Source organism: Cygnus atratus, chromosome 3, assembly GCF_013377495.2.
Source record: "Cygnus atratus isolate AKBS03 ecotype Queensland, Australia chromosome 3, CAtr_DNAZoo_HiC_assembly, whole genome shotgun sequence".
Taxonomy (NCBI): domain Eukaryota; kingdom Metazoa; phylum Chordata; class Aves; order Anseriformes; family Anatidae; genus Cygnus; species Cygnus atratus.
The window spans coordinates 44550822-44570524 of NC_066364.1; the positions used below are offsets into that span (position 1 = coordinate 44550822).

Below are 19703 nucleotides of genomic sequence, written 5' to 3' on the forward strand. Positions count from 1 at the left end.
AAGTTCAAAAAAAAAGTGTGTATGTATCATCTCCAACCATAGTAACTCAGCCTGATAGAAGAAAAAAAACACAAAAACCTGTAAAACACCTGTGTAAGTTTGTTAGCAAAAACTAGGATGGTTCTGACAGAAGTGACGCAAAATGGTATGATTCTGTTGTCAGCGTAGGTGCTGGCAGGCCAGATTATATACATTATTATATATATTATTCTGGCCTGAAACGTCAATATCCAAGAGCCTGAGGGCAGGCAAAGGAATTTAGAGAATGTTCTTAGCTACCTTTTTATTAAGTTATTATGAGATAAACTAGACAGCAGGCAACGGTTGGAGAGGCTGCATGTCAATCGGCAGTTTCTTGAAAAGCAGCCAAACTATTACGTTCCTTGAAGCAGTAACAGATTGTGCCCAAAAGACAGCCCTGAATGTCTTCAATAACAAAGGTCCCACATGACTTCAGCTGCTACTCAGTGACCATAAAGACACAAATGAGTGTGATATATGGTCACTCACATTTGTCTGAATGATTTTTAAATTTCATTTTATGTGCATAGCCTTAATATCTGGAAGAAAGTGTGATAAGTAATAAATCTAGGAACCAAAGGACAAGATGTGTCACACTGCATTAGAATGGTGAGACAAGGTCCCCATGCTAATAATTTCTACTCAATATATGCTAGTTATACGGAAAAGGCAAGGAGACAGAGACAGCAGTCCTGCAGACAGACAGCAGTCTATCTGCCAGAGCACGGAACAAGCACGAAGCTGAACTCCACTGAGATGCACAGCATAGGAAATATCTTCCAGTCAGGCTCAGCCATAAAAAGTACAGCCTTGCTGTTGAACTCACGGTTCAAGACTCCAATAAGATTTTACTTGGAATATTACAATAGTTAATATTCACTTTGCAATTTCACAAGGCACAATTTAGAAGGGACCTTAGAATAATCATCTCCTTACCTTGAACTTAAATATGAGGTAGAGAACTGCGAACATTACTCTTACATCAAACTATCTCCCACACAAGAGCATTTTCTTGATTGCTGCATCTTCTGTGAAGTGGGGACAAATCCTAAAAGTCTCAGAAAATATTTTGTTCTTCAAATGCAAACAACAGACTAGGAATGGTCCTTGTGCCCTCCTTGAGCTTCAACACTACATGGTTCTGCGGCACTAAATGAAACTGAACACAATTTGGCCAAGCAGTGCTGCTCCTACCTTTAGAGCCTAACAGCTGGCCAAGGCTACACAGCACCACCTACGCAACTAATTGCTATGCCTGCTCTTTGTGGCTTGTATCCAAATGATTTTACTTCACATTTTTCAGCCTTGCAAAAATCCTCTCAATAGCATGGTCTCAAGTTTCTTCTGTTGAGTAGTACTCAAGTGAGCTATTGAGTAACTGAAATAAATTCTTTACCTCAAAAATAATAGAGAAAACGTAACATATTTCTTTGAATATAGTCCTATTGCTAAAGCTGTCTGGATAAAGTAAACAAAGAGTTCATTTTGGAATACACAGCCCAACACGTTAATTCCACCTACATAGAAGTTATCTTCCAGTCCTAGCAAGCCTTTCTACCTGGGAGACTTGCAGAGTCTGAGCAAGCTCAGACTGCCTGTGCCTGCCTCAAAGGTGAACTGTGGATGGGCACTTCCAGCCCTCTGAAGATGAGTTGCTGACAGACTACTTGCATACAGAACACATTTCTTCAACTACAAGGTTCTTACACTGCAATACCAGGCATCACTGGGATCGAGTATGGCAGAACAACAAGCCTATGGGCAGGCATGCTCACAGGACAACGAGCACCTGGTCCTCAGACAGCCTCGAGCAATTAAGTGCCAGCTTCATGAGGATGAACAAAAAGTTACTACTTGTCATCAGAGAGGTCTTAAATGTCTCTCCATGAAAGGAGTTAGCTTGGAATTTTTGGATTTCACCTTCAGAGGGCAATCAAAATAAAGTAAATACAAAGTTAGAAACTACAAAAAAAAAAGCAGCAGCAAAATTCTAGGAATTCCCTTAAAAGAAAGGTGAAAGTTTTTGTTACTTAAAAGATAGAACAAGGCTGAGTAAGAAGCTGATGGGAAGCTTTTCATGTAACACGGTCTTTGTGAGAGATGTGCAAAAATATAATGGTTTCATAACAAATTCTCACACAACACTTAACCTTCAGTTACTTTTCTAGTTAGTACATTTGCAGAGCAACAAGAACTGATGGAAATTTGGTCTTGAGCATGGGAAACATTTTTAGTCCAGCAGTACAAGTTCAAAGCATAAATAAAGGTAGAACCAATTATTTTTTGTAGTAGTGCCTCTCCTCAGCAAGCTGGCTCTCTATTTCTGTATTTCTTTTTCCACAGAACATGATGCAATTTCACTTCAACTATACACTTGTAGAAATGCATGAAAGAAGAATTCCAAAATGAATATTAAAACATGAAAATTAATTTCACAGCCTACAGGTACCAGGCATTAAGAGTATGAGATTTCTTTTAAATCAAACTCAAGTCTAAAGCTAAAACACTGAAACTGATCAGTTACAGGGAAAAAAGAAAGGTAATTATTTTTATCATAAAAAAAGAATAAAAAACCACATTATCAGATTGATAGTATATGTCAATATGGCTAAATAGGCCTAAAACAATCTTCTTACCTACTTGGTTTCCTGATAGTTTTTATTATAGATATCACCTTAGTGTTCTTACATCAAAAAATATTATAATTTGTCACAGCATAATTCTAACATATTTGATGGAAAGCCTTCTCCAGCTCCTTGTGCGTCTAAAACTGCCGACTACACTTGACAAAAGCAACAAAAGCAAAACCACAAAGCACCTAAGCAAATTTTCATAACATTTTTAAGCGAAAGTAAATAGAGTGGGGAGATTACTACCCCTATCGGTGTTTAACATTGACTAATTAGGAACTTACACAGATGCACTAATTTTGAAAATTTGAAACACGGAACGACAAGGGTATTTCCACCAGCTCATTTAGCCTAAAGACTCAGGCAATTAGAAATACGTCAAACCCAGCTACAAACAGCAGACTACTAACGTGCCTTTTAAAAAGCAAGCCCTGAAGACTAATTTAAGTGTAGAAAAAACTTACTGTTATAGGATTCCTTAAACTAGTATTTATCTTCAGAAGTATTCTGGGATCAGCTGTTTATGAATTTTGAAAAAAAAAAATCCTAAAATTAGCTAATTGCTTCACTTACCACTTCTCTAAGCACAGGGAGCAGGTGCCATCCCTGCAAAAGCTATAGGCCCACTTGGAATTACTGAATGATTATTTGTAAAGATACTACACAGATGCCTGCATCACTACTGCAGTAATACAAATCCAAATTCTCCCAGAGGAAGGAAAAAATGTCTAAAGACAGCATAACTTTAAAAGGAGACAGCAGATGCCTTTTTCATTCTGTATTGAGAACAATTGAATTGGGTAAGAAATAAGAAATCCTGACTTTAACTCACAGAAAGCTGCATTAACAGAAGCGTCTGTATTAGAATCAACCATCCAAAACAATTATTTTTCCAGTGCTCGGGATTTAAGTTACTTACAAAATGGCCACAGTTGGAATGGAAATCTTGTCTACAAAAGAAGAGCCTGCTGATATTGGTAGAGGAAAACCATTCCAAAACCCAACAATTTCCAGGATCCCCAGGGAAGTAGTCCCCAGGGAAGTAGACATGGCACCAAGCCTGTCAGAGTTTAAGAAGCATTTGGACTGTGCACTTAGTCACATGGCCTTAATTTTTGGGTAGACCTCTGCGGTGCCAGGAGTTGGACTCAATGATCCTTATGGGTCCCTTCCAACTCAGGATATTCTATGATTCTATGATTTCAGAACAGCTTCACCAAGCACAGAACTGTCCGTCAGCAGTCCAACACTTCTGCTACTCCAATGTGCAGCAACAAGGTACAAGACAACACAAGAAAGCCAAGCACCTTACTCTGTTCCTTAACAGAGGTGAATGACGAAGAGTAACAAGCAATTCTAATCTTGAAATCTAGTTCTCTCTCAATTAAGGTAGCGAAGTCCACATTTTAGGATTGTCCATGAAAGCTTGCCAGGCACAGCAAGTTTCCTTGGGGCAGTGCTGTGGAAGGCCGCTGGTGTTGGCTAGCCCCAGCCTCTGCTGCCCAGCACCAGGGCTTGCTATGCACCCAAGTGGGCACGAAGCCAAAGAAGGCAAGTTTTTGCCTGAAACATAGCTTTTTGGATTTTTGGGGGTGCATGCAAGAAAGAAGAAAAAGGTTTCAGCTAAGGAAAGATGAATTTTTAGCCTAGCTTTGCATGGTAACAAGTCCTACAAAATCACTGTGCACCTACACACAAGTGAACTACTAAACAAATTTTGAGCCTCTCTGGTAACTTTGAAGTTTGACAAAGGGACAGATATATTAAGTGGCTGGTAAGGAGATAGATCCAAATCAGTCCCTTTTCACCTTCTGCTCTGACCCCGAAATGGCTGCAGGGTGAGCACAGTGGCATCCACACACCCCAGTGAATCCAGCAGCAAGCACCAGCACCATCTCCTTCCACCAGCAAAGCCCCACTCCCACTGCAGTAGACATGGGGAAATTGAAAGCCTGGAATATCAAGAACCACAGGAAACCCAGATTTGTGAATTTTATGACTTAAGCAGCTGTGGGTTTGGGTTTGTCTCCCCCCCCCAACCACCAGCCTAAAATGATTCGGAAGGATGTGATTTTGTGTTTAGTTAATTTAGTCAGCCTTAATCTTTCAGGTGCCATCTGATTGCATCTTGTAGACCTTGTGGATCCTTATGTCTCCATTTGGATTTGAAAAGAACTTAGGGAAGGGAAGATAAGGGGACTCTATCAATCACAGACTGTCTTGTTCTAGAAAAAAAAAATCTCATCAAGTTTAATGATATATTTAAGCTGATTCAAAAGTTACCATGAATAGATCAAGCCTTATGCCACCTCAAAGATACAAGCTCTCTCTCAGTACAAAACTGAAGTAAAGGAGTTGACAGGAAAGAGGAAAAGTTACTGACAGGAAGGAGATCAACCAGCTCTTAGCACCAGGATGAACCCTAGCATCTCTTGGCTCTCACTGTGGCTCTTTCATCATATCTTAAGTCCTGTCCTCAAAAACCAGCACTCAACTCCATTCAATTTGCTTTCTTACGAAGGGAAACAGCATGTCTCTGTTTTGATAAAAATTCAAAGTTTTCTATCATCCTTGGTGTTTCAACACTCCTTGGACATCAACGGATCTGTGTACTACAGACTCCAATTTCAAAAAGAAGGCCAAAACTGGAAAAGGAAAAAACTGTATCAAAAATAACTAGATTATTTTCTCTATTTGAAAGATGCACAGATAAGCTTTATGGTCAAGAATAATGAGACCCAAGCTTTGTATTGTCTGAGTACAAAATTCTTAGTAATTTTAATAAAATTACAAAGAGAAGATTTTGAGCTTGAAAAGCCAGAGTCATACCAAGTTAGAAGCTTTGACGGTAAGATAAAGATGAAACACCACAGGGGTGATCCATATATATCTGTACTTTCCCATAATGGGTACTGCTCTCTATGAACTAGGTAACAGGGAATAAGCTTTGTGATATGTTAATTTGTTAGGGCTAGAATGTCCTTTTACTGAACAAAACGAAGAGCCACTCTGATGCTTAAAAGCAAATATGTTTTACGAGACACATTGCTCTGACTCGAAAATATCTTGGATGCAAGAGTACATGCACAGACAAAATTAAAAGATAATGCTATAGCTTCATGATTCATTAAGGAAAATGCAGATTAAGTTACTACAACATAGTATCATATCCAAGGTTTTCATGTGGTGTTGTTTATAAATATCAATGAACATTAAATTAGCTGTTAAGTCAAAATGGGTGTTAAAGATCAGCATTTTCAACTGTTGTCTTGAAATTGCCCTGGTCAGGCCTCACCTGGAGTACTGTGTCCAGTTCTGGGCTCCCCAGTACAAAAAAGACAGGGATCTCCTGGAAAGAGTCCAGTGGAGGGCCACAAAGATGATACGGGGCCTGGAGCATCTTCCCTGTGAGGAAAAGCTGAGAGACCCCGGTCTGTTCAGCCTTGATAAAATCCCCTCTCAGTCTTCTTTTCTCAATATTTACAAATACCTTAAGTGTTGGGAGACAGAGGGATTTGGCCAACCTCTTTTCAGTGGTCTGTGGGGTCAGGACAAGGGGCAATGGCCACAAAATGGAGCACAGGAAGTTCCGCACCAACATGCGAAAGAACTTCACAGTGAGGGTGACGGAGCACTGGAACAGGCTGCCCAGGGAGGTTGTGGAGTCTCCTTCTCTGGAGATACTCAAGGCCCATCTGGACTCCTACCTGGGCAACCTGCTCTAGGGAACCTGCTTTGGCAGAGGGGTTGGACCCAATGATCTCTTGAGGTCCCTTCCAACCCCTACAATTCTGTATGATTCTGTGACTCATGACAGAACTACCACTTTTGTTTATTGATTTTAACTAAGAAAATTTCTAAGAAAGACAGCAAGAATTTTGATTATTTTCTACGATGTGAACATATTTCTATTGTAAAATTTTGTGTGATAGTTTTTAAGAAACAAACCTAACAAATTAACTTTTATTAAACATTTACATGAAAGTAATACAGTGACAAAAGAAATTCAGATTGTCCTCAGTAAGTTCCCTGGCAAAAGTCTTTTACCTTCTCCAAAGATGAAAGAGGAGATGAGATCTGAGTAAATTCTGTGGGGACATAATAAAATAAGCGAAAGCAGTAGGAATCTGAGCTGTTAAAAAAACTATTCTGTCTATGATTAATTCCTGTTCTTTACAATGTCCCAAGTACAAAGGGACTAGGAAAAATTACTAGATATTACTCTTCTATGTTTTCTAACAAACTTCTTAACTGTGATAAAAAAGCTTGGGATTCATAACGAGTTGTAAACACTCACACAAGAACCCTAGATAGGATCCTAAAGGAATAGTTAACTTTATGATCACTATTAGATTAGTAAAAATCACTATTAAGGCTGGTTGACGAAGTCTCCAGGAGCAGAAGATGAATCTCTGGGAGTCACGTAAGTACCTCTATTTCCTTCTGTCACCATAAGTAAACTATCTATAACATCTGAAATACCTTATGCAGCTTTTAGATAACATTTTAACCATCACTTAGATTTGCTCGATATTGGGGAAAAAACAAAAACAAAACAACCACTACTAAATTAAGAGGTGAATGATTCAATAACAATGAAAAACTAGTACCAATATGTAACCAGTCAATTTTCATTAATAAACAGTACTGGGAGTCAAGTTATGCCCCTCCATAAAAATTAGTATTGAATATTTATTGAAATAATAATGTATTCCTGATTTTCAGTCTTTGCTTGAAGTCCTCATAGGTAACTGAATTCCCATGTCCAAACTGAGCAGAAAATTTACAGTATCTGGAAACTGTGCAGTATTTAAAAAGCCAGTGCATTAACACAACGATTTTTAAACACCAAACAGGTCATAATACTAACTGAGAATATAATCAAATCTTACAGTTTGGGATTTGAAGAGTGCCTCACAAGGCGTATACAATTGCTCTGTGCAATAGTTCTGAGAGCTGATGCTCATTTGTTAATAAAGAAAATGACTGAGCTATTGCAAAAGCTGTGATAGTGATGGAAAAATTGTTAGAATCTCAAAGCTAACCAAAACTCTTGGTGAGTTATTTCCTCACTAATAAGAACAACCAGTATTTACAAAACATTTGCATTATGCTGCCAGTCTTTTGCTGTCCCCTCCCTCTGAGTGCCTTTTCCTGCAAGCCACAGTCCGTTGATGCGTTACTCCCACACTAAATATGTTTGTACTATTGGTACTTTGCATCAAGTCAGCCTGACAATTATTTTTTCATATTTCGTTTCCTCAGTTTTTCATACTTTATTTCACATGCTACCTTCTATGTGATTCACCTCCTGTGAACCCTTTTCCAATTATTTTTTAGCACCTTCCATACATAGCAATGTTGAAGTCATCTGCTCAAACCGCTTTCCCTACCAACAGGCACTCTATATTAACACATTCTCCACCTAAGATCAAAAATGAAATGTAGTTGTATCACTGAAAATATCTGGCAGTGCTTACAATGAATGTCTTTACAATGGGGTATAAACATACAGGTGTTGACGTCTTTTAAATCTGGTCAGCCAATAACACATTTTCCAATAGGGGCAGGATATTTAAATGTTTATTTCAGGTACTTCAAATGAGAAGAGTCAGGAGACTCCTTATTCCAAAAACTCCTCCTGCAAATCCCGTCAAGCAGCTAACTGCCACAGTTTTGTTCTTAAATGAACTTAAAATTAACATTAATAACAAAAGTTAATAATGACTTCTACATAACAAAATAATGTACCATGATTTTTATTTGCCATTTCTACAGGTAGTCTCCACAAACCTAATCTCCATAAGCTCAGGATTTCCATAAACTTTGAGGAGTAACAAAAGATAGTACTAAAGGTGTGTTTATAAATATACACACTATATATGTGTGTGTTTATATACACACACACACTCCTGAAAGCTGTTTCACAACATCTTTTGTCTCCTATGATAAGTAACTAAAGTAATAAATACGATAGCTTATAAAAATTATGTATACAACTGCTCCATCTAGAACAAGCTGTTTATTCCAAGCTTTTACAACAAAGAAATCATAATGTAATCTCCTTTCCATCTTGGACAAAAGTGATGTAGTAGCACTACCCTCTTCATTTTTGTTAAATGTTTTATATATTTATTGTTACACCTGCTGCATCAGTTGCACAAGACTACTTTAGTTTGATCCAGTGAGTTTTATAGTGTTAATGGTTAAAATCAGTACAGACTGAACCAGTGAGTCTACACCCAGATATCCAATTCCTCTGTGGGAAAGTCTCATAAAAATGTAAAGGCAAACACAAATGCAATCCTAAATTTTCTACTGGTGTTACTTTGCTGGCTGTGCATGTAAAATATCAGCTATATACACAGTTCAGAAATCTACTCTGTAGATTAACTTAAAATCATAGGTACAGACTAACACAAGTAGTAAAATCAAAACTGTTTCAAAACGGAGGACAAATGTCCAACTTATTTTAATGATGCTAGGATTTTATTCTAGAGGTTTTGTCTTTGCAATTACACATCTTGAATGATTAGCGTTCATCACTTTAAAGCCTAAATCAGTTTTCAAAACACATTCACCTCTCCTGTTTCCTCCACTTTGGGCAGCCAAGTCAGCCACCTCACCACTGACTACAGCTCCTAGTTCGTGTAACATCACCATCCACTAACAAGCTGTGCTGCTTACTTACGCCTTAGTGCATTATGCTATGCATTTTGTTTCAAAAAGTGTTTTCCACTACATTTTCTACAGGCTGCTTACTAAAACTATTTTCACCAGCCCCAAGTTCTGCCCAGCCTCCTTTTGACACGGAGTGTACCTGGGAGAACAGCAGCCACGAGCTGAACTCTAGGAGCACCTTCGGCTCTGCCTGGGACAAGTGAGGAGAGCTGACGGGTGAGAGTCCTAAGCCAGAAGAGAAGAGAGGCAGCTTACACAGAAAAGCCAAGCTGTGGCTTTGACAGGGAATGGAGAAGCTTCTGGGAGCAATGAAGCACTCACGACTGCACCGATATCAGTTTGTAACCAAGGGAGCACGTGCAAACCAGCTCCACTTGTGCCTCAAGCCAACCAAAAGCATCAACCAAGGACTGAGTGTGAGCAGACTGTGCTGCATGTGGCTAACGCAGCCTTTTTCTCTAAAGCATCTCTCTTGGAGCCTGCACGGTATGTCAGAAGTGGGATCTCAGAGACAGCACCTAAGTGTCACACCAGTCTGCAACAAATGAAATGCCAAGGCATTTTTCACAGTCGGTATTATACCACGAGCTGTGAAGAGTTCAGAGCTCTTAACGTGAATTACATATTCATACTGCTCAGGGAGCACTCGCAGTACAGACCTGAGAATTATTAATCTGAATTCAGGTTTAGAAATAAGAGTTGAGTCTTTCTCAGGTCACTTTTTTTCCCCCCGATACTAACAGCCAGAACATATGGTTTTCATATATAAAATTTAACACTAAAATTCTGACTACCCTTGAAAACAAGTGTTTCAGACTGAGCAAGAAATCAGCAAATACAGAGAACAGTATCTGCAGCGTGTGCTACTGACAAAAAGCACACTAAATCACTGGTAGGAAATAAAAATCTATACATCGGCTTAGTCTTATTCTGAAGTAACGTGATCATGTGCAAAGCTGTATATGCACTTCCACTCACTTAAGCAAAGGAGTGAATAAGTGTCTGTAGTCTGCAGGAATTCAAAATTCCTTTTGTAACTAGCTTGCATTATAAACTCTTAAATACACTCTTGTTGAACTGTATTTCAATGTACTTTCAAATTGTTACATTTGTCTTAGCTTGCACATTGAAAAAAATTGACATGTTCATATAAATACTGTTAGGCTTTTAAAGGATATTAGAAATTTGGTCATATAAATTAAGACTGTATTCATTTTCTCTTAAGAGAAAAATGACCATTACAGATTCCTGCTTATTGAAGGAAATGAAATGAATGATTTCCCTGAATAACAAACATCCATAATTTATAGATACTTAATTTTAGGAGACCAATTTAACACATCTGAAATCAAGGTCACTTTACAGCATAATGGAGAATACTTGAAACACAAGGACTATTTATTTCCTACACACAATAATTCATTAAATTGCTCATAAGGTTAAAATTTAAGTACTTCAATGGCTCATTCCACTTATTTTTACGAGATTCTACTACGAACAAACCTGCTACAAAACAAGAAGTATCTAAACTTAAAAAAGAACATACTGGCATAAGAAAGAATTTGCACTTAATTTCTATGACTTTAATGCAATAAATCCATCAGGAAAAAAAGCCTCCCAACTTGGGAGGGGGAAGGAAGGAAGCTTTGTTCAAATAAGAGGGGGCAGCATCAGGTAAAGGAAGTGATAGTAACCCAAGAACCGTGGGGCTTTCTGAAAGTTCATCATGATAGCTGAAGGTGAAATTTAGCCAGCCTCACAAAATGTTCCTTACTTGCTGCACTGCGAGGCAGTTTTTCCAGTAAACACAGTAATGACGATTATCCAGGCAACTTTAAGGGGACTCACCTCCTTTCTCAACCAACTAGTTTATAGAATATGAATATCTGAAATTAATTTAGCAGTCAATATTAAAACAAACAAACAACAAATCAAACACAGGCCTTCTCTGCTTAAAAAATAAATAAATGCATCTTTTCATAGTTTGAGGCGCTCAGGAGGGGGCCAAAAAACAACAAACAGCTGAAACTAAAGGGGCTCCTAGAGAAAAAATCTGTTGACTACTGAGCTCTATAGCTTCCACTCTGACCAGAATTAGCTACACTGACCAGTCATGGTTTACCGTGGACAGCATGCCCTGTGATTCGCAAGCTGCAAAGTGCAAGGTTACTGCTTCTTTTGCCAAATCTGTCTATCGTATTTTCATTTAGACGTGAAGAAATTTTAAAAAGACTGATCACAGCAGGCTGAAGTATACACAGTTTTAGAAATACACCTTATTTCCTAGTATCAACAATAGCATTGGAGAAGTAATACAATTAGATTTTCCCTAAGCACTGCCTTTGAAAAGCAGGAGGGGACAAACACATTTAAATCCAAGTTTGTGTAACTCGAGTAAAGACCCTATAACCTATAGTTGTGAATAGCTTTTTATTTCCTTACTTAACAGCAATCATCATTTAGTAATAGTTTTACATACAAATTTCCTACTTATGGGAAATGGTGGATATTTCCTTCTGGTGGTGATGCTATACTAGATTTAACTGGGTAGACTGTAAAGACACCTTAAAAGATTATTACAGAGAAGAAAAAAAAAGCCGTATCATCTCCTGCTATGTTTCTTTTATTTATAGGCTCATATTGCCACAGAGAACAACTTTAGCGTCTTTTGCTTTAAAAGTATCTGGGCCTGCTTACCATTCTGAGCTCCACAGACCAGCTGACTTCACTAACTGGGTCCCTTACCATAGCACAGATTTCTCTTTTGAAAGACAAATTTTGACTCCTCATTATTACCTTCCAGGTCTTAATTACCAACCTTGTACTTTGTAAATTTCAATTAAAATCAATGAATTACAATTCATCTCTGGTTATAGAAGAATATTTGATTTTGGATAGAAGAGAAAGGAATACAGATATAAAAGTGATCATATCAAAGCTAGAAACCAAAAAGTTCCCTGTTCTTGCAGCCTGAGTGCAAGACAATCTTTCATAAATCTTCAAAAACTGACACATCAAATTGTAGGTCAGGAAGCACACATCTACAAGTGTAATAACACTGTGAATAAAATATATATATATGACTGGAAAAAAGTTAAAAGGAGTTTAATGGAAAAAATCAGAGAGCAGGTATATCAAAAACAGTTTAAATGTAGCATGGGCTTACTAGAGATACATCAGCTGGTCTAACAACTAATTAACTTATAAAATGAATAAATACCAGTTGTGTCACATCTGGACTTAATTTAAAGAACTGCAACATTCTACATGGGGACTTATTAAATTCATGGAGACAAGCACTAATACAGAAATGAAAAGTTGGCAAGGAACTGCCTGAAGGGTAAATGAAAGGAAAAGCAACATTGAAAAGGCATAGTAGCATCGTCTGGAAAAAAAAGAGTTTTTCAGGAGTAATTTTTAAAGTGTTCTTTAAAAAAAAGAACAACTGTAGCACAGAAAATGTTATCATAAAAACAGCCTTTAATAAAGCTAGACAGCAGATAATAAGGGTTCATTTTAAACATCTGTGCAACAAGATTCTGAAACAGTCTGGAGGGGAGAGGTTGGGACAAAGTTTTCACATTCTTTGATTAATGAGAGTCTTCCTTCATTTAAGGTACTGTATCACTGAAAGGCAAAGTCCCCTCCAGATTCTGTGAAAGTTTGCTTTCCTTCACTCTGCTTCTCTTTCAGAAAGGCTGCTGGCAGACACAGAGGAGCTTCCTACCAGTTGGTTGAATTAACAAATTAGTTAAGTTCCCCTTGCTCTTGATCCCAAGAACATTTACAGTTTAGACCAACAAAGCATATTGGCAGACACTCATGATGGGATTAGGATAGTGCAACAGAAACAACACACAGGAACTCAAGCAGAAAAAGAAAAAAAATCATTATATTGCCACTAGTGCAAAGGCAGCTAAAGAAACGTTACAGGAAAAAGTCTCAGAGACAACAGAGCTCTGCACAGAGGAGCATGGGGAAAGCTGTCTAAAACCCTATTGCTACATCAAGCATTCAGAAAAGAAGAAATATTACATTGGAAGATAAAAAAAAAACACAACACCCCAGATTTAATAAAACAGCAAAATAATCTATTAACTTCCGTTCTGAAATGAGCATAAAAATACTGGGTTTTAATAATAAAGCTATAACTTCCTGGCTCTGATGATGACTATATTAATGGATGGTTCTATATGGGGAGAAGGTTCATCCCCATATAGGAAGAGGTCCTGTCCAACTCTTGACTACTTCTGATGATATAAAATCTATATTCCATGCCCTGTACTTTCCTGACTTCAGGTCTATTTTGCTTTGAGGTGAATGCTTTTGAACCTTGAAAGAAAGCACGAGCACCTCCAAACTCCCCATCACCACACTTTGGTCTCTTACTGCAGTTTCACCACCTGAACGCTCTCAGGTGTTTGTGACAAGGCAGAAGCCAACTCTCTTTCTGGAGGAATGATAAAAAAATAGTTATTCTTAGAAATTACACGAACAGGAACATTTATTTCCCCTGTAAGAGTTTGCAATACAACGGGATTGTATTTAACTGATGGAAGGCCTGGGTACAGTAGCTGAAGTACTTGCATATGCTGCCTTTTAATGCAGAGAGCCAGGCATAGGCACAAGAATAAAGCAGACAAAAGAAGCCTAAGCAATAAAATTCATGTGTCTTACTTTATAGGCAAACAAATGTACCTTATATACAGAGAAGTAAACATATGTACTATTCACATAATAAACAAATGACTATTTGCAATTTTCTTGTGTATTATAGTTCTGCTGTTTCCTGTCATAGCCCAGTGTTCTTCTAGTCATTTGTAGTACATTTAACATTATTTTGTCTGGGAAACCCTGTAATCTAATACACTGAATGACATCAGTGTTCCTTAATTTGATTTGGGCAAAGTTCTTTCCTTATCCTGAGATGAATAAATTGGATAATTTCTCATATTCTATGCAGTATAAACTAGATCTTTATTTTGATTCCACTGAGGCCTTCTTTCTCTAGTTATTTCATCTCCTTACGATATTTCTCCCTGTTTTCTTACCATAAAGGGATAATGCACCTGTGCAGTTAAAAAAAAAAAAAGAGACAGATATCTCCAAAATAACATTCAGAGATATTTTGTAGAGAAATTATGACAAGAGTCGACAGGAAAAAGAGAGCCTCTGAAAACAAGCACAGTGTAACCACAGGGGCACCAAACTACTCAAACTTCTTCCAAGTTATCCTGGAGGGGTCAGAAGCAAAGTTGCTGCTCTCAGATGCCCCCAGTCTTCATTCTGAAAGTGCCCTATAGTAGAAACTGACAAAAACAATTGAGGAACGCACTCAATACTAACTTTTAATTAAAAAAAATAAAATAAAAGTGATGGTTATTAGGCTAAGCTCTATAGTTTGTCATGATCTCTTTCTTCCCGTTTTTAAATAATGGTCTTGTTACTGCATCATTACCATTTCGTACTCATCAACAGAATATGACATACAAGGAGAAAAGCACACTCCAGTATCTGTCATTTAGTTTTACAAGACTGCATCCCCAATGAAAAGCAAGTGTCCTAAATGCTTGGAAAGTGTTACAACTTCCATATCACTCCAAGCATAAGAATCAATTTTCCTCTAATTAATAGTCACCAGTGATGTTTCAGATAAACAAACTGTCCCAAAGGAAGCGTGGAATGTTCTTAAACACAAAAACAAAGAACAAGGTATTTCTTTTACTTCACCAATCACTTTAAATACAAGCTACACACCGCTGGAGAAGGAAGATCATTCCAACTACTCGTGGAGTTCATTAAGTAGATATAAAACTACACATAAATGTGTGTCTATCCACACTACAAAAAACAGTATGTTACCCCTGAAATGATCTTAAAATACTCATACTCTTAATATGATCTGGAATCTTAATAAACTTTGCTTAAGGATCAAATGAAATTGTCTTTGAGGAATTGACTCCTCAAGTCAACTTGTGGCATCCCTGCCCATGGCAGGGGGTTGGAACCAGATTTAAGGTCCCTTCCAAGCCAAGCCATTCTATGATTTTATGCCTCCCCAATATTCTCACCACCAGCACATTCTTTTCTTTTTTAGTGATAAGCAGGCTATGTGGTATCTTCCTAAACAGAAGAACAGACAACACAACTGTTTTAAAATATGCAAGTGTATTTTACAGATCTGGATTTTAATTTACAAATAGTTAGCCTTTCATATGAATAGCTTTTTTTTCTTGGCTTATAAAGAAAAGAATTTCATAGAGCTTAGAGACTTTAGCATGTGCGCGGCACCCCAATTAATGTAAGATTTTCAGTATGCACAAACACATACTTGTTATACCATCTCATATGGCAAATGTATGACCTAGTTCTAGAAATGGGTTATCTTCAGGTTTAAGAGCACCATCTGCTCATAATGCTGCCACCAGCAAAATTGGTATAATAAAAACAAAAAAAAAACTCTAAATGAAGGCAAAATCTAAAGCCCAGAAGAAACTTTCAAGTCATGACTGCTCTAACAGACAGCACAACACAAATGTCAGCTAGCTTTTAACAAAAGGTGATGTTTCGATTTAGGCTTATGTCCCCTCACACCCGCCACCTCCAAATCATGCAATGAACAATGAATTAATGAGGTTGTTGCAAAGAAAGGCAACATGCTAACCATGCAGTGTTTGCACTCACAACAAAGAAAAATATCTTCTGGGTTCCAGAGAGATATAGGAGCAGAAATAACCAGAACAGGGAAAAAACCTATCTTTTTATTACTAAGTATTCTTAAAAAATCCAACACAAGATACAGATTTCAGCCTATTTTTCCCTCTCTAGAAAGGCAAAGAAAACGAGTTAAATCCCTGCTAAATAATCTTCAAAAAGATACGTGTACATTGACAGAGAGCGCACAATTTTTTTCATATTATCATAATCAAACTCCCATAAAGCCACTATGATAGAAAATTTGTCAGAAGTGATGAGCAAATTGCAGGCATTTTTTGCCACCCTCATTCAAACACAGTGCTCTATTCCCCTCCATTCATCTCTCCTGCACATGGCTTCAAAGCCTCTTTGCTAGTCTTTAATCATCTTCCCCTTTCTACCATTATGTTTATCCTCCAGCTTCATCCTCCGACCTACACAAGTTTTCTCTGCCCTTCTTGTGATAAACCCTCCCCCTTTACTTATTAAAAAAATAAAAATAAAAAAGTTAGTGACATGACAAAGTTTTAAAGTAGCACCACCTGCACAGTCCTCCAACTTTCCTTCCACTTCCTTTCCCTTCCAGCCATGGGAAGGCTCTGAAACCTGCCCAGTATAGTTACCTTTGGTGTGGCTTTGCAAGTTCTCACACTTTTGAATAGCTACTGTTTAAAAGGAAGTACAGAAAAGGTGAACAAATGGCTAAAAAATAACTTTTCTGTTATGGGGAAAAATTGGACTATTCACATAAAATCCATGCTGTATCTATCTTCTGGCCAGCGGATTGAGATGATGCTGCCGTGTAATTTTTCTTAAGACAAAGAAAGCATAGATAACACTTCAGTAAAGTATGTTGGCATAATCCAATATGAAATAGTTTGGATTTTGTGCAACATCCAAATACATACAGTATGGTTAATACTCTACCGTACCTCATTTTGAAGTTCATCACCACTTTTGGCAGAAGCAAGCATCTCATACAAAGTACAGCAGAGATCTTCTGTTGTTGGTCCTCCAGGGGTTGCCCCCTGAGATTCATTCAGGTACTTTCCAACTTCAGACCATAGAAAAGAATCATCGATTTTTTCCGAAGACTTGAGATCAGATTTCTCATCACAGTAATTCTTCAAGTGATCCAGCTGGTTATTCAGAAATTTATTGTAATCTAAGCTTATAATTCTTTGTGCATCAGCCTCACCATTTAGAGGCAGCTCCTCAGAATGATCTAAATCATGCATGTCAAATGAAAACACTATATTTTTACCAAAGAGCACTCTGTTATCACCATTTTGCTCTTCAGCCATCTGTATGAGGGCTGTAAGCTGTTCTTCAGTGAAGTGAGAAGCAATCCGACATGTGGCATTACAAGCTGCAGTAGCAGATGATGATGGAAATGGCCCAAACATCTGCTTGATAGCCTTTGTCTCATCATGACCAACACATTCTTTCTTGTGAAATGTCTTAAAGAGAAAAACAGCTCCACTTTCAATTGCTTCTTGTCCATTTTCAGCTCCAACTGTTAACAAAAACAAATGTAACTTTATACACTTCAAACTAATTCTCTTTCATTACCTACAACATAACTGTATTCAACTTCTCGCTGCGTCTCATCAACAAAGATATGAAATGAAGACCATAACAAGTAGCAATTGTTGCAAGGTACTGAATTAAAAAAGGTATACAATAATAAAGCATCTGTCTTCATTATCGTTCTACTCACTAGAAATTCGTATTAAGGATTACCCATGCTTTCTTATTTTTTACAAGTAAAAGGAAAAACATGCCTGAGGTCTTAAATTCACACCAGTATATTTATGAGTGTTTTAAAGGTAACAAAACTCCACTTTATATCAGTGTTTATACGCTGCCTAATCTGAATATTCATAACAGACTAAACATACAGAATGCAGCTAGGAATTAATGCATTCATTAGTACCAAAAGCAGGAATGCAGGTGTTAGAAAAATTGCCCAAAGAAGTTATAATAAATAAATGCATGAATTTATATTTTTAGGCTACCTACGGAAAATCGTATTGTGCAAATCAACAGCTATACAATTAGAGAAAAAAATGAATTTACTTCTTACACATTCTCAGAAGTACTTAATGAGAACATAGGCAAACACACCATATGATGAACCAAAATGTCACTACTAAACAAAATGAAAAGGTCATCATGCATAAAATAAACAAAGACAGCCAGCATACTTTTCCTTCTCTATTCTCCTTTCCCCACTCCAATACACGAAAAACATGCAACTTCTAGTAAACCTTACAAATTTGTTCTAAAAAGTCAGGCAGGTATTTTATTTTTATATATATATATATATAATTTCTTAGAAGATTTCATGATTTTTTAAAACATCTTAAAAGCTTAATGTATTACAGACTGATATATTCAGAATGTCTGTATCTCTTCAATTCTTCAGCTACATCAGGATTGATTGGCAGAACTCCACCAGAAAATGGTATGATTCAAGTGGTAACAGTGGTGATAACACCTCCAGGATGGCTAATTCAAAAGAATTATTAAAGCAAACTACTTATTTTAAAAGAAAAAATATTATCTATTAAAAAAAAAAAAAACAAACAAAAAAACACACAAAATGGCACTTTTGACACAATAAATGTGGCTATTTTCTTTTCAGTATTCAAAACTGTCATGTGCCTGCCTCTGTATACCTCTGCGATCCTGTTATGGTCCTATGCATTTGCTCTGCTATGGCCCTCCTTTCTGTCTGTAAATCTTCTGAACTCAATTGGAAGATTATTAACTACTTTGACATTATGACTCAATTCAATGTAAGTTAAGCTCAACCCTAAACAAAAGCAATGGCTTTTTACCCCCACATGGTAACAGGGAAAAAAAAAAAAAAGAAGAAATGCAGCATGAAGCAGCTGGAACAAGGATGAGTAACTAGAAACCTAACATATAAATTCACTATTTCTTTTGAACTTCTCTGTGGTGAACTTTGAAAAGCTGAGAAGTTCACAGAAGATGTTTCAGGCTGCATTTACATGATAAATATATACCTAGATAATTAGATATGGAAGATAAGCTACATAAACATAAGTACACACACACGCGATATCTCAACAGAAAAAAACGTGGTTCAGCTTACATCTCAGCATTAACTACATAGGAATCAAAGGAAAAAGACTGAAAATTTACAGACCTAAATTTGGCTGCACAAACCACACTCATATTTCTAATGTGCAAATACATATCGTTATTCAAAATGTTGTTAGTGTTGCAACAGAAGTAGAAAGTATTAAAACTAAAGAGTGCTAATACTGAAAGTCTCTAGAGAAGTCTCTAGAGAATTCTCTTAGGTTTATTAGGTGCTAACTCTTAATTACCAGTGCCTTCTATTTGTGGAAACATCTCCCAGGAAAGTATTCCCCCTCCCCTCCAAATATAATGGGCCAGCAAAGATGGCAAGGAATGCTACTCTCTCCTTTTCTGCTTTTCTGCCAATCACATCATTTCAGTAACTGATGTTTTCCCCATCAAGTAAATCAATATTACAGTATCCGTAGACTAGGCTGAGAATTTATTTCCTTCAAATTAAGCTAAAATAGCATACAATACTTTTCCAATAGTACATTTCTGATGATGATGATGGGAACATTACTGTCCGTTCAGTTTGTGCCTCAGTCACTGTATTTTGTTCTT

The 19703-nt window shown here is 37.2% G+C and overlaps 1 protein-coding gene across 7 annotated transcripts in view; it reads right to left on the reverse strand.

The window, feature by feature from the left end:
* ASCC3 (activating signal cointegrator 1 complex subunit 3) overlaps positions 1 to 19703 on the reverse strand; it is a 283273-nt gene that overhangs the window by 242372 nt on the left and 21198 nt on the right. For all 7 annotated transcript variants that reach the window (XM_050709555.1, XM_035561717.1, XM_035561719.2 and 4 more), the window contains exon 4: positions 16961 to 17544. In XM_050709555.1, coding sequence (XP_050565512.1) covers positions 16961 to 17544 — 584 coding nt within the window. The remainder of the gene's footprint in view (positions 1 to 16960; positions 17545 to 19703) is intronic.